The sequence below is a fragment of the Chrysochloris asiatica genome, unplaced genomic scaffold, assembly GCF_000296735.1.
Source record: "Chrysochloris asiatica unplaced genomic scaffold, ChrAsi1.0 scaffold00078, whole genome shotgun sequence".
Taxonomy (NCBI): Eukaryota; Metazoa; Chordata; class Mammalia; order Afrosoricida; family Chrysochloridae; genus Chrysochloris; species Chrysochloris asiatica.
In genome coordinates, this window is record NW_006408596.1 from 8,156,872 (window position 1) to 8,180,896 (window position 24,025).

A 24,025-nucleotide genomic window follows, 5' to 3' on the forward strand; every position below is an offset into this window, starting at 1 on the left:
AGAGTTTATTCTGATATGACAGCATTTTATGATATAACTCCAAAGATGTTCACCTAAGCGTTGTTTACATAATAGGCAAACTAACAGAAAATGACCTAGATATATACTGATAGGAAATAAGATAAATTATGTTATGTTCGTATAGTAGAATATTAGACAGCCATTAAGATGGTTGTTAGGAGCCCTGGTAGCACAGTGAATTATGAGCAGGACTGCAAACCACAAGGTCAGCAGTTCAAATCTACCAGCCAATCCATGGAGAAAGATGAGGGTGTCTGCTCCTGTAAAGATTTACAGCCTTGAAAGCCTATAGTAGCTATGTCTAAACTGGTTTGATGACACACAAGGCACCCTGGTGGCACAGTGGATTAAGCACTGCTAACTGAAAGGTCACTGTTCAAATCCACCAGCCACTTGAGGGGATAAAGAAAGGTAAAGCTATCTGCTCCTATAAAGATTTACAGTTTTGGAAATCCTATGGAGCAATTTGATTCTGTCTTGTAGGTTGGTATGAGTCCAAAAGGCATTGAAAACAGTGAGTTTGGCATGGTTTTGGAATTTAAGGTAGTTTTTAGGTTTGAGTTATTGCTAATTTTTTAGATAATGTTATTGCTTTTTTATTTATTTATTTATTTTTAGAGCCCTTCTCAAGATAGTTACTTCAATACTTACAGATGAAATGACATGAAATAATGTAATGCTTCAAAATAATAGGAGACAGGAGGATGTATAAATAAAATCATCATTAAGCCGAGTAATGAGTGTATAGGGGTTCATTATGCTATCCTGTCTGCCTTTGTAGTTTAAACATTTTCATACTAAGAAGGTTTAATAAATGGAGTTGTGAATATACATATGTTGATACAGAAAATGTTTGTAATCTATCACTGAATATAAAAAGGAGTTACTAAACAGTCTTGTGGTGCTGTAGGGTAAAGCACTCAATCACAAAGTTGGTTTAAACTACAAGGTTGGCAATACAAATTCAGTCACTGCTTGGAAACGCTATACAGGGTCACACTGAGTTGGAACCGACTTGTTGGCACTTAGCAATAACAACAGTATGCATAGAAAAATGATGCAAGTTGATGTGCCAAAGCATTGGTTTTGGGTGGCTTTATTACTTATTTAAGGAGCTCTGGTAGCGTAGTGGTTAAGAATCAAGCTGCGAACCACATGGTCAGCAGTTCGAAACTACTAGCTGCTCCGCGGGAGAAAGATGAGGTGTTCTGCTCCCATAAAGATTAACAGCCTCAGAAACCCTGTGCAGGGTCACTATGAGTCAGAACCGACTCCACGGCCCATAACAACAACAACATTACTTATTTATTTCTGCTCATCTGTTAACGCTTGATTTCAGGCCACCCAGAGGACCTTGGAAGACAGGCCTGGTAATCTTGTTCCTAAAGGTCACAGCCTTGAAAACCACATCTGCACACATGGGGTCACTATGAGTGGGAATCAACTTGACAGCAACAGACAATCACAACATCTGTAATTTTTAGTTTTCCTAGAATATATTATTGGTGTATTATTAAACCTCTTATAAAATATAGGTCTTGGACAACTGTTTGGCCGAATCTAGTAAAGCTGAACATATGCAAACTCTATGATCCAGTACTTGCACTGCTATATATATATATTCTTAGTAGAAATGCAAAGGACGTGTATTAATGATACTGTCTTCAGACAATGGAAAGGACATGTATAAATGCTACTGTCTTCAGACAATAGAAAGGATGTGTATAAACGATACTGTCTTCAGATAATGGAAAGCTAGACACAAACTGAGAATGAACACACTTCTAACTACATGAAGACAATATTGATACATCTCAGAAATGTAACTCTGTGTGACAGACACCAGACACAGTAAGAGTGCAAGCTATACAATTACATTTATATGAAATTCTAAAGCCAAACAAAGTAATGGAAGTATTAGACATTGCAATAATGATTTTCTTTGAGAGGTAGTTAATGGAAGGAGCTGTTGGGGGCTCATTGGTAGGATTCTTGCCTTCATGAGGAGACCCAGGTTTGATTGCTAGTCAATGCACCTCAGTGGAGGCTTGCTGCAGGTTCCAGAAGAGCTTCAAGAGTAAGAAAGACTAGGAAGAAAAGCCTGGATGTCTGCTGCTGAAAAATCAGCCAATGAAAATCCTGTGAATCTTAACAGTCCAATATACACAAGTTCGCCATAAGTCAGGGGCTGACAACAGTAAGAGTTAACAAAAGGGGACGTAAGAAGGTTTTCAAAGCTACTGGTAATGTATCTTGTCTTAATGAAGATGGTGGTTACATAGATGTGCTCATTTTGTGAAAATGGATTGAGCTGTCTGCTTAATGATTTCTATACTTTTCTGTACGAATATTTCAATAAAAAGTTTAAAACATTATAGGGCTTAATGCGTGTGGCGTCCACTCTAAATGGTGGATTAGTGCTTTATTGTACACCATGTAGCCACATCCATTAGAATAATGGCTCGCTCAACAATCCCAATAGGAAGAGATTTAAAATGAATATGGAAATCCGGTAGTACCAGCTGCATTTGCACAGTGTCTGCTATGAGCTATCCATCCTGACATTTTCTCCAAGTATATTTACTCCTGCTATTCCTATGTGATCTCCAGAGTTCAGAATTTGGGAGCAACATGTTGGGTCTGATGCTGAATGCTGCCCGGAGCCCCAGGACTGGGGGCAGAGAAAATCAGAGGGTCCTGATGACTTACAGGATGAGTCTAAATATTCAGCCGCTCAGGGAACAGCAACGACGTCAAACACAGCTACCATTCATCAACCTCTTACTCTGTGCAGGCTCCTGTATTAAATCGTCAGCTCTCAGCAGACGAGAGAGGAGAGTGTTACTGGAGTCTTCATTTTGAGAACCTGAGGCTCAGAGAAATTAGGCAGCTTGTTCATCACCCTACTGCTACAGCTCATATGTGGGGGTGCTGGGATTTGAACCCTGGCCATCTGGCCCAAGGGTCTTCTAGTCAGAGCCAGGTTGTGCTTGGGTCCTGAATCTGGCCCCTTCTATCTCAGCTTGTCCTCCTTGGGCTTTCTGAGTATGTACCTAGGCATCTGCTTTCCCTCTTCTCTCCTCAACCTGATTCCTAAAAAAAATAAAATAAAATGCCAGGGAATTCTAAATCATTCATTCACTCACTCAACAAATACCTACTATCAAACAGCAAATATCAAGCAGCACCGATCTGGTGTGGCGTCTTAGGATAACCACGGTACTGTGAACCGCAGGGTCAGTGACTCAAACCTCCCAGCTGCTCCTTGGAAATCCTATACAAGGTTACTGTGAGTCAGCACTGACTTGATGGCACTGAACAACTGTGCTGCAGACTGAAACCAGAGATGTCACTCTGACAACTGGGGTGCATTCTATCCGTGGTCTCTCATGGTCTTTTTAATCATTTTATATGCCTGCAAAAGCTGGACAGTGGGAAAGGAAACAGAAGAAGAATTGATGCATTCAACTTGCCACAAGGTAATTTTGAACCACCATGTCAGTGGTTCAAACTCACCAGCTGCTCCTCAGAAATCCCATAAACATTGCTATGAGTTGGAACTGACTCAACAGCACAAAACAACAACAAAAACAAAAAGACGTTTTTCCCAAAGAATTCTGTGCTGTTCGGTTTATACCGTATCAAAACACCACATCCTTTAAGGAGTCAAATCATGTTCCTTTTAAACGTTTTTATGAGGTTTTTGTTTTGCAGAACAAAACAAAACAAAACTGAAGGGACAAGATCCGGGCTGGAGGGTGGACAGGGTATTCATTCAATATTCCCTTGGTTCTGTTCAAACAACTGCTTCTTGTCTATGTACAGGTTCCTCAGGAGCACAGTTAAGTGCTCTGGAATACGCATTCTTAGCAATGTTATCCATAGTTTGTCATGATTCACACAGTCAAAAGTTTTTGCATAATCAATAAAGCACAAGTAAACATGTTTCTGGTGTTCTCTGCTTTCAGACAAGATCCATCTGACGTCAGCAATGATATTCCTAGTTTCACATGTTGCTCTAAATCTGGCTTGTATTTCAAGCAGTTCCATGTCAATGTACTGTTGTAATTGTTTTTTTAAATTACCTTAAGCAAAATATTACTTGCCTGTGATATTGTTCAATGATTTCCAACTTCTGTTGGGTCACCTCTCTTTGAAATGAGCACAAATATAGATTTCTTACAATTGGTTGACCAGGTAGCTGTCTTCCAAATTTCCTGACATAGATGTTTCTCATAGCACAGTCCTTGCTACCCTCGAACAATGGAGCAAATTCTCATAGGACAGTTCTTTCCACCCTCGAACAATAAACCAAATTCTCACAGGACAATTCTTGCTAACCCTCTAACAATAAACCCAATTCTCATAGCACAGTCCTTATGACCCTTGAACAATGGGCAGATACATTGTCATGATGGAAAAAAATCCCTCAGTACAACTTTCCTGGCTTTCTCCTCATCAATGCAGTTTTTAATTTTCTTAAAACTTTGTTCTAATAAAGCCCCCATGGCCATCCTGTGTCCTTTGAGGAAATCTATCAAGATTCCCCCTTTGGACTCTTTAGAATTTAAAAAAATAAAACAAAACCAGTAACCAGAACCTTCTGGACTGACCTCTTTGCCTTCATTTGAATTGTTTTGAGTCTTTTTTTTTTTTTTGACGGCACCCTAATGGAGTTGTTGTTGTTAAGTGTTGTCCAGTTGGTTCCAACCCATAGAGAACCCTCTATAGTGTTTCCAAGGAGCGACTGTTGAGTTGGAACGGCCGACCTTGAGGTTCAAACTGACTTTGCAATCCAGCACATTAACCCACAGCACCACACTAGGACTGCCCCTAATGGAGCAGGACAAGTGTTATTACTGAGAGAACTTTCCTTCAGCCATCTACTGATGGCAGAGACATGTTCACACACATTTTGTTTGTAACAAACTGGAGCCTTAGTAGCAATACTTTCTGACTTAGCCTGGAACACCATGGATTTCTAGAAGAATGGCCACATCAGTCTCAGAAGAAATATAGCCAGGTTGTTGTTCAGAAGACTTCGGCTCGCTTACTTTAGACAAACAGTTGCTAGAAAGGACTTCATGGTTGGTAAAGTGGAGTGCTGGCAAAGGTGGGGGAGGTTGTGCGGTGGATCGGCCCCGTGTCTGAAATCTTACTCAAACATAGACGATAATGAAGATGGCACAGGACCAACCATGACATTCCATTGCATGTAAGGTTGTCATGAATTGGCATGGACTCACCAGCAACTGAGACTGGTCTAGACACTGTGTTACACACTGGTGGTGCATTAGTAAGGGAGATATGGCTCTTTTTCTTATGGAGACTTTAGGCTAGTGTAGGAGATAGATGTGAATAAATAACTACACACACCTAAAAAGCTATCCACATTAAGGAAGCTGTGGAATGTGGGTCAGAGGCCCAAGAAGAGGTACTAAAATGCTGTGTGATCTTAGACAAGGCTGTTCACCTCTCTTTGTTTTGGTTTCCGTAAAGTGGCTTCAACTGACTCCCATCCTGAAGGATGTTAGTTTGTGGAGGTTCCATGTGGGGCAAAGAAGCCCTAGTGGGGCTGCGGGTTAGGCTTTGGACTGCTAACTGCAAGGTTGATAGTTCAAACTCACCAGCTGCTCCGCAGGGAAAAATATGAGACTGTCTGCTCCTGTAAAGATTTAGTCTTGGACCTCCCGTACAGGGTCACTATAAGTTGGTATAGACTCAGTGGTGGTGGGTTGGTATAGTTGGGGAAAGGAGCTCTGGTGATGCAGTGGTTAAGCGCTTGACTGCTAACTGAAAGGTCGATGGTTCGAGCCCACCAGCCACTCCACAGGAGAAAGATGTGGCAGCTTCAATAAAGATTTACAGCTTTGGAAAACTGGCGGGGCAGTTCTACTCTGCTCTATCAGGCTACTGGGAGTCGATATCAACTTGATGGTAATGTATTTGTTTTGTTCTGTTTTATGCCTGGGGAATCATCACCTGTCTGATAATTTGTCATACTTTGGTGACGTGCATGTTGCTAGGATGCTGGAAGCTATGCCACTGCTATTTCAGATACTAGCAGAATCACCTCTGGTGGGCAGGTTTCGGCAGAACTGCCAGACTAAGACAGACTAGGAAGAAAGGCCTGGCATCTAGTTCCAAAAATTACCCAATGGATCTATGGATGACAAGAAAACACTGTTCCCTGTAGTGCCGGAAGATGAGCCCCCTAGTCTGGCAATGGTGGACTCGAACCCACCAAAGATTGTAAAGATGGCACTGGTCCGGGCAGCCATTCAACCAGTTGTACATGGAGTTGTCATGAGTAGGAGCTGACGCCATGGAAATTAACAACAGCAGGTTCTGTTGTGAAATAACTTCTGTTGTTACTTTGGAGCCTCTCCCTCCTTGCTCTTGAAGTGATATCTAGTCCTGTGGGTGCTGGAGGTACTATCTGGAATCCAGACTTCCAGACAGAAGTCCTCATTTCCCCAGATGCTGGGAGTCTTGTCTGCTGAGGCTCTCACAGCTCAGCTGCTCCCCAGGAACTGCCCTAGAGTGAAAGGTTATGCTTCTTCTTGGGGCAGCCTGCCTCCAGTGATTGATTTTGTTCCTCCTGCCTCCACATGGGATGTCTCTGAGAGCTCCAGGGCTCCTGTGCAATCGTCGGAAGTACCTGCTGTGGTTGATTTCAGTTAACTTTTCCCTTCGCTCAATCTCGCTTCCTGTCCTCACTGGCAGGTTATTATGGATTGAATTGTGTCCCTTTAAAATGTGTGGCACAGCAGTTAAGTGCTTGGCTGCTTACTGAAAGATGGGTGGTTTGAACACACGCAGCAGCTCCACAGGAGTTAAGGTCTGAGATCTGCTTCCCATTGCTCTGAAGTTGATTCTGACACATACTGACCCTATAGGATAGAGTAGAACTGCTCCATAGGGTTTCCACAGCTGTAATCTTTATGGGGACTTCTGGGTTGTAGGATCAGCACTGGAATATGAGCCACAAGGTTGGCAGTTCAAACCCACCAGCTGCTCCTTGGAAACCCTATAAAGGATCGCTGTGAGTCAGAACCTACTTGATGGTACTTAACACCACCACCACCAACAGTCTTTATGGAAGCAGACCCCAAATCTTTCGCCCATGGACTTTGAACGATTGATCTTTTGGTTAGCAACTGAGTGCTTAACCACTGGGCCATGAGGCCTTCATAAAGATCGTTGTTGTTAAAGTGCCATCCAGTCAGTTCCAATCCACAGTGACCCTGTATAGGGTTTCTAAGGACTAGCTGGTGAGCTTGAACCGCCGACCTTGCAGTCCAGTGCATTAACCCACAGTGCCACACCATTGTTGTTGTTGTTAGGTGCCATCGAGTTGGTACTGACCCATAGCGACCTTATGCACAGCAGAACAAAATACAGCCCGATCCTGGGCCAACCTCACTACTGTTGCCATGCTTGAGTCCATCGATGATACTACTTGGCCAGTCCATCTCGTTGGGGGTCTTCTTCTTTTTTTCTGACCCTCCACCTTACCAAAGATTACAGCCTCTAAAACCTAGTGGGGCCATTTGACTCTGTCACAAATCCAGTGGATGGCACCAAACAACGACATACCTGTGGATGGAATGCCATTTGGGAAAAAGGCTTTGTTGTTATACTGATGAAACCATAGCAGTGTTGTTGGTAAGTGCCATTGAGTCGGTTTCAGCTCATAGCAATACTATTGAGGGTTTCCAAGGAGTGACTGATGGGCTTGAACCACCAGCCTTGTAGGTAGCAATCCAGTACTTAACCCTCAGAGCCACACAGGAGCTTAGCCTAATCACTTCTGCATTTAATCAGGTTGGACACAGAGGGAGGACTGAAATGGATTGATTTGCTTTTGGCCCTCCAGCTAATAATTTTAGAGCCAGGATTTCCACCCACAGCTGACTCCAAAGACAGTACACTTTCAACTATACTATGTGAGTTTTCCAAGCTTGGCTATCAAACTGAGCACACTGCCCATCAGCTGGGAGGGAATTTCAGAAAACAAACTTTTACACAAACCCTATGCTGCAAAAAGTTGGAGGCTGAAGATACTTTGATGTTTACACTTGAAAACAAGGTCCTTCAGCTAAGTTCTTTCTATGTGGGACCCACTGAGGCAGCGTGGCCACAAGGAAAGGAATAAAAAGGATATTTACTGTTAGTGAAGAACTATGTAAGAAAAGCAACGAAGGAAACATCCCCTAGAAGTACAGTCAACTAGAGGTGTCAAAGACACATGAAGAAACCAGGAACAGAGAAAAAATGGGCAGGGCCTTTGGGCTACATCCAAGGTGATAAAAATGCAATTAACTTGAGTCAGGGTCCTCCAGCTCACAGCAGTGACCTACCCTACAGGTGCATGGCTGTGTTTATCGGTTCTGGGCTAAGGACGTGGTGCCAAGCATCTGCCCTTATAAAACTCATTAATGTCCACCCTCTGGCTGTGGAGAGTGTGGGTGATGTGGTGTGGGAGACTAAGGTCTTCTTTGAATGACACACAGGGTGCAATTGCAGAAGCCTCAGCTTTGCCTGCATCCAAGGTATTGACTAGCATATAAATCCATAATCTTACACAATTAATGGGGCTTTGAGGTTAAGCTCTCAAGTCTGGGGAAGGGGACAATGGCCAGAATCAGACTCGAACTTCTAAATGAAGATGTTTTGGGCCACAGGCTATGACTTTGAGGGTTCTGGGGAACTGAACGATGAGTTGCAGAATCTATCCTAAGTAGTTAGGAAAATCCTGAAGTCAATATTTTTTCCAGCTATTTACATTTTCCAAAGAAAATCTGCCTCCTTTATAAAGGAATGTAGAAGAGGTCTGTTCCTCTTGATGGTCTCTTGAACTCCAATCCTCAACTTGAGTTAATAAGATGTCACTGTAGATACCTTTTGAGTACAAATAAATTATGCAAATACATAATACTTCTCAAGTGGTGGCCGCTTGAAGTGCTGAGTTGAAAGTGTTTTTGAGACTAAGTCTGGTTTCAAACAAAAAGAGTGCTGTGATCCATTATTGATGTCTGCCACGGGTACAAGCAAGGAGTGGCAGTACATGTGCCACATATCTGTCATCCTGGATCCAACTGTTATAATTCAATCTTTAGTTTCATTGCTTGTCTTTTCAAAAAGAGTTGGGGAAAACTCACTTCACCTACTAGCCCACATACAAACTGTATCTGAGAGTGTAAGAGGGCTTTGTGGAAATATGGAATTAAGAGATGCTGGCCCAAGACCATAATTGATCTTCTTAACAGCCTGCTGACCTCTAAACATGTGAGGATCCAGCCAGGATCAGCAGAGCTACCTACTTGAACCTCAGTTGGTTACAGACACACACGAACGCTCAGCTGACCCACAGACTCAGCAGCAGTAATGTTGCTAATAAACCCCTAACCAAACCCACTGCTGTGAAGTCTATTCCAACTCAGTGACCATATATTGTCTGTTCCAGTCAAGATTTACAGTCTTGGAAACCATAAGGAGCAGTTCTACTCTGTCCTATAGGATAGGTATGAATAATGCATATAAGCACTAATAATTGCATGTTGTCTTATGCTACTGAGTTTTATTGTTGTTTGTTAAGCAGCAGTAGCTGAAAGATACAGTGACACCAAGGAAATCTCTGAACTTCTCTGAGTCTCAGTTTTCTCATTCAAGAAACGGATCAATAAGACCTGCCTACCTCAGGGAAGATTTTAAGATGTTATACAAATACTATTGTTGTTAAGAGCCGTCATATTGGTTCCAACCCATAATGGCCCTGTACAGAATTTCCAAGGAGCAGCTGGTAAGCTTGAACCGCCAACCTTGCAGTTCAAACCAATTTTGTAGTCCAGCACATTAACCCACACCACACCAGGACTCCTTATACAAATGAATCCTAACCAATTCAATGGCACATAACAAGAACAATTTTGCCCTATAATTGTTAAACAAGAATACAAATTGTTATACAAATATATAAATATAAACTTCAGCAAATAATTATTGAGTGGCTATTCTATACCAATACTCCTGGTGTGGTGCTGTAGGATAGACACTGGTTTATGAACCACAAGGTCAGCAGTTCAAACCTATCAACTGCTCCTTGGAAACCCTATACAGGGTTGCTATGAGTCATAACTGACTCAACAGCACTTAACAACAATTCTATACTGACCATTGAGGTAAACCCTGAGGATTAACAGAATCATTTGTAGGACGAAATTGTTGTTATGTGCCATTTAATTGGTTCAGACTCACAGTGGCCCTACATAAAATAGAACGAAACACTGCCTGGTCCTGCACTTTGCTCATAATTGTTACTATGTTTGAACCCATTGTTTCAGCCATGGTGTCAGTTGAGGGTCTTCCTTATTTTTGTTGTTCCTTTAGTAAGCATGACGGCCTTCTCCAGGGACTGGTCCCTCCTGATAACATGTCCAGAGTAAGTGAGATAAAGTCTTCATCATCACTTCCAAGGAACATTCTGGCTGTACTTCTTCCAAGACAAATTTATCCATTCTCATGGCTCTACATGATATATTTAGTATTCTTCATCAACTCTACAATTCAAAGGCATCAATTCTTCTTTGGTCTTCCCTTATTCATTGTCCAGATTTCCCATTCATATGAAGTGACCCATGACTTAGGTCAGGTGCATTGTAGTTCTCAAAGTGACATGTTTGCCTTTTAACAAATTAAAGAGGTCTTTTATAGCAGGTCACCCAATGCAATAATGTCATTTGATGTTTTGACTGCTGTTTCCATGGACATTGATTATGGATCCAAGTAAAATGAAATCATAGGCAATCGTGAGTTCTTCAAGTCCTCTTCACTTTCATGAAGCAAGGTTGTATTATATATATATCACAGGTTGTTAATGAGTCTTCCTCCAATCCTGATGCTATATATTTTTCATCTAGTCCAGATTCTTTAATATGGTGAAAGGATACAACTCTGACACACACCTTTCCTGAATTTAAATAATGGAGTATTCTCTTGTTCTGTTCAGTTGACTGTCTCTCTCTCACTCTCTTTTTTTTTTTTTTTTAAATTTTGATTGTGAATTGAGTGATAGTTTTCATTGGAGAACATCAGTTTTACACTCACCATTTCATTGCAATGATTATAATCTCCTCTGTGCATCATCATTCAACAGTATTTGTTTCTATTACCTCTGTTGTTTTTTGGGGGGATTGGAATGTACACAAAAACACTCTAGAATACATAATCATTTAAATGACCAAGGGGCACATTCTACAAGCCTGTCTCCTGGCTGCCAGCACGCGGCCTTTCTCTCAGTTGACTGTCTCTTGATCTATGTGCTGAAACTACACATGAACACAATTCAGTGCTTTGGAATTCCTATTCTTTGAATTGTTATCCATAATTTGTTGTGATCCACACACAGTCAATAAAAAACAGGTAAACATCTTTTTGGTATTCTCTGCTTTCAGTCAAGATCTATCTGATATCGGTAATGATATCCCTCATTCTCCATCCTCTTCTGAATTCGGCTTGAATTTCTGGAAGTTCCCTGTAGGTGTACTGCTAGAACCATTTGTGAATTATTTTCAGCAAAATTTTAGTTGTATGTGATATTTATGATACTGTTCAATAATGTCCACATTCTATTGGATTATCTTTCTTTGGTATTTTCAGAAATGTGTATTTTTCCCTAGAAGGTTGGCCAGGTAGCTGTCTTCCAAATTTCCTGGCATAGATTAGTGAGCATTTCCAGTGTTGCAGCTGTTTGTTGAAACATCTCAATTGTTATTTCATCAATTCCTGGAACCTTGGTTTTTTGTTTTTTTTTTTAAAAAAAACAACACAACAAAAAAACAAAACAAAACAAAACAAAAAAACCCACCAATTTCTTCAGTGTAGCTTGGACTTCTTTGAAAACCATATGCTACCTTCTGAAATGATTTAACCTTGCCTAATTCTTTTCAGTACGGCAACTCTGGTGTTTTTCTTTCATCTTCTTTTTATACTTCCAGTGTCATTCAACATTTTAAGCATAGAATCCTTCAACATTGTAAATTGAAGCATGAGCCTTTGTCCACTTCTTTCTGCTGAGAAATACTGAATGTATTCTTCCCTTTTGGGATCTAACTCCTAGTTCTTTCCCATTTAATTGTAATGTTTTACTTTTACTTTGCCTGCTGACCTTTGAAATTTTTGTTTAGTACTTTTACTTCATCATGTCTGCCATTTGCTTTAGCATTCAAAAGAAAGTTTCAGAGTTTCTTCTGACATCCACTTTAAGCTTTTCTTTGTTTCCTGTCTTTTAAATGACCCCCTCCTTTTTAAAAGTTTTTATTGTGAATTGAGTGATGGTTTACATGGGAGAACAGCGGTTTTGCCCTATTGTTTTTTGTTTCATTGCAATGATTACAATCCTCTCCATGCATCGTCGTTTAACAGTATTTGCTTCTATTCCCTCTGTTTCTTTTCTTTTTGGTGTACACAATAACACTCAGGGATATATAATAATTTAAGCAACCAAAGCCAGCCTCCTGGCTGCTAGCACACAGCCTTTATCTTTCCATGAGTCTCAAGTCCTCAGCTGATCTATTTCTCCAAGCCATCACCTCTGCCTCCATCTCTGGTGTCTCTGGTTCTCTGGATATGGTCCCACAGTGTGCTCATGCTCTTCTCTCTTGGTATTAAGTGACCTTTTGCTTTCTTCATGTATGATATTCTTGTTGTCTTCCCACAATTCATATGGTCTTTGGTTATTAGTGTTCAATATAGCACATCAGATGCAAACACTAATAATTGGATGAGGAACATACAAAGTATAAATTTAGAAAAAATGGAAGACCAATTTTGAAATGGAATTCATAGAGATCAATATCCTAGGCATTAGTGAGCTGAAGTAGACTGATATTGGCTATTTTCGTATAGTCTTCTATGCTGGGAATGACAAATCGAAGAGGCATAATGTTGCATTAATTGTCAAAAAGAACATTTCATGATGTGTTTTGAAGTATAATGCTGTCAGGGAGAATAGTCTATCCATATGTCTACATAGACAACATTATCATTTCCTTGTTCTAGCCATTAGTCTCTGATAGGCCAGAGTAGACACCCCTGCTTCAGTGGATGAGTACAAGATCAGCAGGCTCACCTAGAAGACCTCAAGCAATAACCCATCCATCCCATCTACTGACTTACCCCGCAGATTTATACACAAGCCCTCCTCCCTTACTCAGTTTCTCTTCTAAGTTAATGTATGACCTTTCCTCTGATTTATAACAGCTAACTTCCAGGAGTAGACCAGAGAAGTAATTAATTCCGTCAGCAAACCTTTACTCATTCAGAACCTGGACATTGAACATGACAGAGTCCACACTGATAATGCAGGACAGATCCTTCCTCTGATTGAGGAAGACAGAGATGCAAACAGGTCATTTTAGTATATTGAAGGTGCCTGTCCTCTCAGGTCCCACATCTCATCCATTAACCTGTACTGTAGCATTTTGTTGTTGTTGTTGTTAAGTGCCGTCGAGTCGGTTCCGACCCATAGTGACCCTGAACAGGGTTTCTGAGGCTGTAAGTCTTTACGGGAGCAGAAAGCCTCATCTTTCTTCTGCGGAGCAGCTGGTAGTTTCAAACTGCTGACCTTGCTGTTCACAGCCTGATTCGTAACCACTGTGCTACCAGAGCTCCTTGTACTGTAGCACTATCTGTGAATAAATCCTAAATTGATCCAATTCTCTGAAAGTCACTGCTTTTTCTTTGATCTGAACTATTGTGATTTGCCATCTGTCAGTCTGACTGTTCTCTATTCAGTGCAGTAGATGCAGTGTTGTTTTAAACATCAGATCACATTGTTCTCATGCTCAGAACCTTCCAATGGCTTCTCACTGTGTTTAGACTAGAACCTAGTGTTTCATCATGGCCTACAAGGCCCTGTCTAATCTGGCTTCCGTCCCCCACCCCCTGCCGGCCCAGCGTCATCTCCTATTTGTCTCACACAACCACACTGGCCTTTTTGTTGTTCCATCACATTTCACATGATAGAATTTTGCAAAACCAATGACTTATTCACTGCAAACACCTTTTTTTCAACAACATAAAAGGTGACATGCAATATTTACTTTAATCTCAACAAATGGAATACTCAGGAATCTAATTAATTACATCTGAGGGAAGAGACCATGGAGAAGCTCAGTATCATAAGGCCAGGGACCAACTGTGGAACAGACTATCGTTGTTCAGGTGCAAGTTCAAGCTGAAGCCGAAGAAAAGTAAAACAAATTCATGAGAGTAAAAATATGATCTTGAATATATCCCACTTGAATTTAGAGACCTTTTCTAAAACAGATTTGATGCATTAGACTAACAAATGATGGGAAGACCTGAAGGGTTGTGGAATGGCATCAGGAACATCATACATGCAGAAAACAAAATGTTATTAAAAAGAAAGAAGAGACTAAAATGGATGTCAGAAGACACTCTGGAACATACTCTTGAGCACAGAGAAGCTAAAACAACAGGAAGAAATGAAGAAGTAAAAGAGCTAAACAGAAAATTTCACAGGGCACCTTAAGAAGACAAAGTCAATCATAACAAACCGTGCAAAAATCTGGAGTTAGAAAACCACAAGTGAAGAGCACACTCAGCGTTTTCAAACAAAAAGAACTAAAGAAAATTTCAATCCTTGAGTTGCCATATTGAAGGATTCTTGCTGTTGTTGTTAAGTGCCGTTGAGTTGATTCTGACTCATAGCAATCCTGCATAGGGTTTCCAAGGAGCTGCTGATGAGTTTGAACCGCTGACCTTGTAGTTCAAACTGACCTTGCGGTCCAGTGCTTACCTTACAGCACCACACCAGGACAGAGTATTCAATAATGCAGAAAGCATCAAAAGAAGATGGAAGAAATACACAGTCAGTATACCAAAGTAATTGTTCCATGCTTATCTATTTCAAGAGGTAACATGTGAGCAAGAACCAATGATACTGAAAGAAGAATTCCAAGTTGCATTGAAGAAGGCACGAGTAAAAAATAGGGCTCCAGCAATGGACAGAATATAAATTTAAATGTTTCAACAAACTGATTTAGCACTGAAGGTTATCACTTGTCTACCTGGCCAACTGACTGGAAGAGATTCATATTTGTGTCCATTCCAAGAAAGGTTACCCAATGGAATGAGGAAATCATTGAACAGTATCCTTAATATTATATGCAAGTGAAAATTTTCTGAAGATAATTCCAAATCGATTGCAACAGCACTCTGCCAAAACTTCAAGTCAGATTCAGAAGAGGACTTAGAAGGAGGGATACCATTGGTGACGTCAGATGGATCTTGGCTGAAAGCAGAGAATACCAGAAAGATGTATACTTTTGCCTTTTTGACTATGCAAAGACTTTTGACTGTGTTGATCATGACAAACTGTGGATAACATTGTGAACAATGGGTATTCCAGAACACTTAATTGAGTTGATGAGGAACCTGTGCATGGACCAAGAGGCAATCTCTTCAACAGAACAAGGGGGTGCTCAAAGGTTTAAAATCAGGAAAGGTGTGCACCACGGTAGTATCCTTTCACCACACTTTCAATCTGGATGCTGAGCAAATAATAAAGAAGCTGTATTATATGAACAATACTGTAGTATCAGGATTGGTGGAAGATTTATTAATAACTTTTGATGTTCAGATGATACAGCCTTGCTTGCTGGAAGTGAAGAGGACTTGAAAATACTTACTGAGGAAGATCAATGATCACAACTTTCAGTATGGATTGCTTCTCAATGTAAAAAAAAAAAAACACACACACACCAAAAAATAACATACAAATTTCCTCACAACTGGGTCAATAAATAATATCATGATAAATGGAAAAAAAGATTGAAGTTGTGAAAGACTTCATTTTGCTTGGCTCTACAATCAACACTTAGAAAAGCAGCAGTTAAGATATCAGATGATGTATTATATTAGGCAAATCGACTGCACAAGACCTCTTTTAAGTGTTAAAGAGCAAAGATGTCAGTTCAAGAAGTAAGGTGTGCCAGCTCAAGCCATGGTATTTTCAGTTGCCTCAGTTACATGTGAAAGTTGGACAGTGAATGAGAAAGACTAGACAAGAATTGATGCTTTTAAGGAATAGGTTTGGCAAAGAATATTGAAAGTACCATGGACTGCCAGAAGAACAAACAAAACTGTGTTGGAAGAAATACAACCATAAAGCTTCTTAGAAGCCATCATGGTGAAACTTCATCTGTCATACTTTGGACATGTTATTAGGAGGGACCAGTCCATACATCTGGGAGAAGGAAGGTCAGCGCAAAAGAGGGAGACTCCCAATGAGATGGATTGACACATGGCAGCAACAATGTGTCTAGACATTGGACAAAGCACAGGACTAGACATTGCTTTGTTGTGGTGTGCATGTGGTCACTATGAGTTAGAATGGACTCGACAGGACTTAACCACAGTAACAACCCACATTTCCACTTTACTCCTTATTTCCCACACATTCACCTGTTTTCCTCTGAAATACTCTACTTCTTTCCCCCCCTATGCTTTTATGTGAATGTTTGTTTCTTACTGCTCAGCAATCAGCATCAGTGTCTCCTTTACAGGATTGGTCTTTCCCAGCCACTGCAGCTGAAGTGGTAGCTTCCTGCCGTCACCATGCGCTCATCACCATGTCTGATTATCTTCATAGCACATTACCAATAACCCCACCAAATCCTCTTGACTTCTTTGCTAATTTGATCATCGTCTTTATTCCTATGGTAATGTAAATCATTATCTCTTACTCATTGAGGACAGGAGTCTTGTCTGTTTTGTTCATTGCTGTCTCTTCAGTATACCTGGTGATAACCTGGCTCTTAATGAATCTTAGTTGAGAAACAAAAGAATGAGCACAGAGAGCTATGCAAGATGTGCCTACACCAGCACAAAAAATGTAACTTCTTCTTTAACCAGAATATCCCCTTTCTTACTCCTAATTGCTTTGCTTCCACTGTCTACCAAAGGCAGCAGGAAAGCAAGGCCTCCAGACCTTGTAAGCACTTGCGACGTCTGTAGTCTGCTGAGGTCTGCTAGGGGTGGGGCGGTGATTTGTCACTGTTTCTTCACAGTTGCCTGGTGTGGTGCTGCAGGAACAGAACTGGACTGTGAACCACAAGGTCGACATTTCAAACGTTATGAACTGCTCCTCGGAAACCCTATACAGGACCGCTATGAGTCAGAACTGACTTGGTGGCACTTAACAGCAACTAACCTTTGTCGATGGGTGAATCATAGCTTCAGGTTCAGGCTTTTGTCATTGTTGTTTTAGTTGGAGAGATCTTATTTTCCTTAAAACATTCACATTAAGAAGCTCGGACAGCTTTGGAGGAAAATATGCCACCAGCATCAAGCCTCAACCAAGAATTAGGTGTGTGCAGATGTTTAAAATGTAAACTTCAGCTAGGAGAAGTTCAGCAAGTAAATGAGCAGCGTGTTGCTTAGTGCCACCGAACATCTGGTGGAACAGGCGAGAAGCAAAGCAGTTTGGTTTTTATTCTTTTTAGCATCATGTTAAATTGGCCATGAAACCAGGGATGATAGAATTGAATTATAAGAGGGCTGCATTATTAAATAGAAATCTAGGAGACAGTTAAGGTGCTCGGCTCAAGGCGGGCAAGACTCTAATAAAAACAAAAAACCACAGCAACAATAAAATCACTCCTGGAGAGCATCCTCATGGCCACTCCGTATGTTTCAGAGAACTGTGCTCCATTGGGTTTTCCTATGGAAGCACATTGCCAGGTCTTTCTTCTGTGGCACTGCTAGCTGGATTTTAACTGCCAATCTTTTGTTTAGCAATCCCCAAGAGACCTCAACTTTGTTGTTGTTAAATGCTGTCGAGTTGGTTCGGACCCATAGGGTTTCCAAGGAGCACCTGGTGTGTTGAACCGCCAACCTTGCAGTTTGACCTTGCAGTTTGACCAGCACATTAGCCCGCAGCGCCACACCAAGACTCTACTAATAAGAGGTTAAAAACTCTGAAAAACAAGTGTGAAGAGAGGACCATAGTCGTTGCTAATACAGTTGGGTGTTGCTTAACATCCATGATCTGTTTTGTGAAGTAGGACAGTACATGATTTTGGATGTTGTGTGAACACCGTTTCATAGCCTGGTGCTGTTTGTTCTTTAACCAAGTTGGACAAGTTTCTTGCTTTAGTAGTGGTTGTCACTATGCTGAGAGAGATTCATTTTTGTGTTTGTTTCTCAATCCACGTAATTCACAATTTCTGCATATCTGATAGATTCCCTCTTGTAGCCTTGTAGCTTTCATGGGAGCTCATCTTTAACAGCTTGGAAAGTTTTTTTTCTTTGTTTTTGAGGATCACAGTGATTGTTGAGTGTGACATGCCTATATTTTGAGCAGTAGCTTTCACAGATTTTCCACTTTTCTATTGTTTAATATCTTCTTACTTCATTTGCAAATCGATACTTCTGCTTTGTCTTCTGTTACGGCTATCACTAGCCCTGGTTTTACTGCATTTGGGAACCATGAATTCGAGAGAGTGCTACAACACTCAAGAGATGCACTAGAAACGAGATTGGATGATTCATGAGTTGAAGCATCACTATTATATGAAACTTTTAAAACAGAAGAAGTTCGGTACATATATAAGTTGATAAGACAGGCATATGTTGTGACTATCAAAACATACATGTTGTTGTTATGTGCCATATAGATTATATATGTATTGTATCCTTAAATGCTTGGCAGTGCAAATTGCTTTGTATACAAGAGACATGAGCTATTCATGTTACATGTGGGAAGCTGTTGTGTTCTAATGGGGCTTTCTGAACTTTATTATAACCGATGATGGTGATGGTTATGTGCCATGGAGTTGGTTCTGTCTCATAGCGACCCTGTATAGGGTTTCTGAGGCTGTAAATCTTTATGGGAGCAGAAAGTCTCCTCTTTAATCTTCAGAACTGCTGGTAATTTCGAACTGCTGACCTTGAGATTAGCAGCCCAACTCATAACCACTGTGCTACCAGAGCTCCTTTATGACTTTTTGAAATTAGGGATATACAGATACTACCCAAATGGATGTTAGGTAGTGTGTGACCATACTTTGCCTCCTTAAATCTGGGAGATGGAGCTACGAGATGTGCACTTCTTGGAGAGGTGACTTCCCTTGGCAAACAGGGCGTTTCCTTCTGAAGTGGAATCACTAGTTCCTTAAACATCAGTAGGAACCAGGACTGTGGCCAGATGAAGCATTTTACTGTCATTTCCTATATCCTTTCTTGTGGCTTTTCTCTCTGCTTTTGACAGCATTCTACTTCTTGTCCACAGCTGGGTGGGCTAAGCCTGTCCCATAAGGGTGTTCGATTCGAGCTTGTGTCAGAGCCATGGTAAATGCGATTAGCAGGAGTGACAGACTTAGCTTACCAACGCATGCCTTGTCTTTTCTTGTCTTCTAATGAAGCCCTTCTGTTCTACTGGGAAATCCAAGAGTCATAAGTTGTGAGGCTTGTCCCTGTGGTGTGTTGCTGAATGTTAGCATTGGGGGTGGGGGTGAGGCCAATTCCTGACTTTGTAGCAGTAGTTGACTTTCAGTTGCTATTGTTAATTGCCACGGAATTGGTTCCGACTCATAGCAACCCTCTAGTGTTTCTGAGGAACAACTGGTGGGTTTGAACTGCTGAACTTGCGGTTCACAGTCCAGTGCTGATCTTAGAGTGACGCACCCGGAGTAACACCCCATTATGAAGTGTTTTACTATAAACCAAAAGAACCTACTGCCTTTGAGTTGATTCCAGCTCATCGCTACCATGTTGTTATGTGCCATTGTGTTGGTTCCAACTCATAGCAACCCTGTATAGGGTTTCCCAGGAGCAACTGGTGAGCTTAAACTGCTGACCTTGCAGTTCAAAATGACCTTGCAGTCCAACGCATTAACCTGCAGCACCATAAACAAGAAGAAGAAAAAGTAGCAGTTGAATTGATTCCAACGTCAGTGATCCCACGTGTGTCAAAGTAGAACTGTACCCCTTAGTATTTTCAATGGTTGACTTTTCAGAAGTGGAACACCAAGTCTTTTTTCTAAGGCACCTTGTGGGTGATCTCAAATTGCCAACCTTTTGATTAGCAGTCAAGCACATAGCTACCCAGGGACTCCCCTTACAAGGTTGTCCTCCCATAAATCTTCTGCATCATGTTTAGACTTTGAGGAATTTGGCATGGACAAAGCTTATAACCACCACCCTGCGGCAGGTTGGCTGTGGGCACACTTACCGGCTCCGTATCAGGTCTTTTTTGAGGTTTATTATTTCCTTGTTCATGTACTTGAAGCTTTTCAGTGGCTTGTCTGGGACCTGATGGAAAACCAAGAAAGGAAATGGAAAAAGAGTGTTAATAAGTACTGCTGTTACAGATGAGTCAGCCTTCATATCCAGGGGTTCCTGCATTCACCTGGAATGTGTGACCCAGGTATGAGAGGTCCCGACACCATAGAGAGGATGTGCTGCACAGGGGGAACGACCAGGACTTTGGAGTCAGGAAGAACTGAACTCTGATTCTAGTTCTGCCTTATTTCCAACTGTGTGACCTTAGACAAATAACTCAACCTCTCTGTGCCCATTTCTTGTAGAACAATTCCTTCCCTGTCAAGAAGACTGAATCACAAATTTCCCTACATATCAGGCACTTGATAAATGACAGTTATTATTAGCAAGGAGTCCTGGTGTGGAGCTGTAGGATAAGCACTTGACTGCTGACCAAAAGGTTGACAGTTCAGGCACACCAGCCAATCCTTCGAAATCCTATACTTACACGCTCACTATGAGTTGGAACTGGCTCAATGGCATTTAACATTATTAGCCAGGATCCTGGTGACTCAGTGGTTGAGAGCTCAGCTGTTAACTGAAAAGCTGGCGGAGTCAGGCCACCAGCTGTTCCTTGGAAGAAAGATGCAGCAGTTTACTTCTGTAAAGACTCCATAGTTCTGCTAGGTTGTGTAGGGCGGCTGCTGTGAGTCAGAGCTGACTTAATAGCAACAGGTTCATTATCAGTACTTTGTTGTTGTTAAGTGCTTACTTGGTTCTGACTCACAGCGACCCTGTAGAGGGTTTCCAAGGAGTGACTGGTGAGGTTGAACTGTCAACCTTGTAGTTCAAACCAACCTTGTGGTCCAGTGTTTTATCCCACAGTGCCACGCCAGCGCTTTAGTCAAAGTAAAGCAAGGAATTAAACACTGATTATTGTTATCCACCACTCATCTGTCAGTGTGTTGCATTTTAGTGACTTGCCTGTTGCTGCGATCCTGGAAGCTATGCCAGTGGTATTTCCAATGTCAGCACGGCCACCCCCGGTGGACCAGTTTAAGCAGAGCTTCCAGATTAAGACAGACTAGCCACTGAAAACCTTGTGAATCATCAGTGAAACACTGTCTGGTGTAGTGCCGAAAGATGGACCCCCTCAGGTTGGAAGGCACTCAAAATATGACTGGGAAAGAGCTGCCTCCTCAAAGTTGATCATATTGATGTGGAAGCAGCAACACTTTCAGAACCTTCATTTGCTGATGTGGTACAATTCAAAATAAGATGAGAAATAGCTGTAAACATCCATAAATAATTGAAACATGGAATGTACTAAGCATGAATCTTGGAATATTGGAACTTGGCAAAAACGAAATGGAATGTAGAAAGATCAATATCCTAAGCAATTAGTGAACTGAAATGGACAGGTTTGGGCCATTTTGAATCAGACATTCAAGTGGTCTGCCACGCCCAAAATGACAAATTGAAGAGAAATGGCATCACATTCATTGCCAAAAAGAACCTTTCAAGAGCTATTCGTGAAGTGCAGTGTTGCCATGATAGGATAATATTCACATACCTACTTTGTTATAAAGTGGTCTTCCTTGTAGGCATATGATAATTACAATTATATATTTTAAAAAGTTGATAATTACATATCAACTGTTGTTGTTATGTGCCATGGAGTCATAGCGACGCTGCACAGGATTTCTGAGGTTGTACATCTTTACGGGAGCAGAAAGCCTCATCTTCCTCTTGTGGAACAGCTGGTAATTTCAAACCGCTGACCCTGAGGTTAGCAGCCAGATTTGTAACCACTACGTTATCAGACCTCCTTACATATCAACTACTGAAGCCAAAAATCAAGAAACTGAAGATTTCTACTTGTCTGAAATTGATCAAACATGGTGATTGGAATGGGAAAGTTAGAAACAAAAAGGAAGGATTGGTTGTAAAATAATGGCCTTGGTGATAGATATGATGGTGAAAGCAGGATAAAAATGTACAAGACCGACAAATTATTCATTGCAAATACCTTTTTTCAACAACGTAAATGGCAACTATACACATGGACTTCGCCAAATGCAGTCAATGCAGCACTAAAGGCGCTTCCAAGAAATTGAAAAGACAGTTACCTGGTTAACCAACTGGAAGAAATCCATATTTGTGCCTATTCCAAAGAAACATGACCCGATAGAATGTGGAAATTATCAAACAATATCATTAATATCACAAACAATTTAAATTTTGCTTAAGATAAATTTAAAAATGATTATAGCAGCACATAGATAAGGAACTGCCATAAATTCATGTTAGATTCAGAAGTAGACTTGGAATGAGGAATAGCATACCTGATATCAGATTGTTCTTGACTGAGAATACCAGAAACATATTCACTTGTGTTTTATTGGCTTTGCAAAGGCATCCAATTTCGTGGATCATAACAAACTGTGAATAACATTATAAAACATGGAAATTCTAGAACACTTAATTGTCCTCATATGTGATCTGTACATAAGAGGCAGTCTTTTGAACAGAATAAGGGGGATACTGAGTAGTTTAAAATCATGAAAGGTGTGTGTCAGGGTTATAGCCTTTTGGTATACTCTTTCAATCTGTATGCTGAGCAAATCATTCAAGAAGGTGGACGAGATGAAGAAAAATATGGCATCAGGTTTAGAGCAAGACTCATTAACAGTTTGCAATGTACAGATGACAAACCTTGATTTCTGGAAGTGAAGAGGACTTGAAGCACTTACTAATGAAGATCAAATACTGCAGCCTTCAGTATGGATTATGCCTGAACGTAAGAAAAAGAAAACCTCACAACTGGACCAATAAGCAACATCATGATAAAAAGAGTAAAGATTGAAGTTGTCAAGGGTTTCATTTTACTTGGATCAATGCTCATGAAAGCAGCAGTAAAGAAATCAAATGAACTACTGCATTGGTCAAATCTACTGTAAAAGACTTCTTGAAATTGTTAGAGTAAAGACAGCAGTAAAGTGGAGTAAAGACAGAGAACTAGGGTGAACTTGACCCAAGCCATGATATTTTCAATGATGTCATATGCATGTGAAAAGTAGGCGATGGAGAAGGCAGACCAGAGAAGAATAGATGCATTTGAATTAAGATGTTGGTGAAGAATATTGAAAGTACCATGGACTGCTGAGTGCTGGTAGAACAAAGAAGTCTGTTTTGGGGAAAGTACAGCTAGAATGTTCCTAGAAGGGAGGATGGTGAGACTTCATCACAGATAACTTTGGACATGTTGTAAGGAGGAACCAGTCCCTGGCGAAGGACATCATGACTGGTAAAGTGGAGGGTCAGTGAAAGAGGGAGATCCCCAATGAGATGGATTAGCAAGCAGCAGCAGCAATGGACGCAAACAGCAACAATTGTGAGGACAGGACCAGGACCAGGTAGTAAGATTTTCTAAGTACTTTAATCACATAATTGTTCATAGGCTTCTCTTTCCCTCCTCTACTCATTTGCCTTCATGAGACACAGGGGAAAGCGCACAATACCTAAAATTTATTACACAGTTTGATACCAAATCATCGTAAGAAAGAGAGTTAAATTAACTTTATTTTAATATAAAAGTCACTCTTGCAGCCCAAAGTGTGGGGAAATAATAATCAGAATATGATATGGATTATCCTGTCTTAAAATTAATTCCTGCAATATTAGGATTTGTTTTTTAATAAAAAGAAATGCCAAG

At 40.9% G+C, this 24,025-nt stretch overlaps 1 protein-coding gene across 1 annotated transcript in view; it reads right to left on the reverse strand.

The window, feature by feature from the left end:
- The window catches only part of CCDC60 (coiled-coil domain containing 60), a 257,290-nt gene that overhangs the window by 111,630 nt on the left and 121,635 nt on the right, over positions 1-24,025 (reverse strand). The window contains exon 2 of the mRNA XM_006865505.1: positions 20,282-20,361. Coding sequence (XP_006865567.1) covers positions 20,282-20,361 — 80 coding nt within the window. The remainder of the gene's footprint in view (positions 1-20,281; positions 20,362-24,025) is intronic.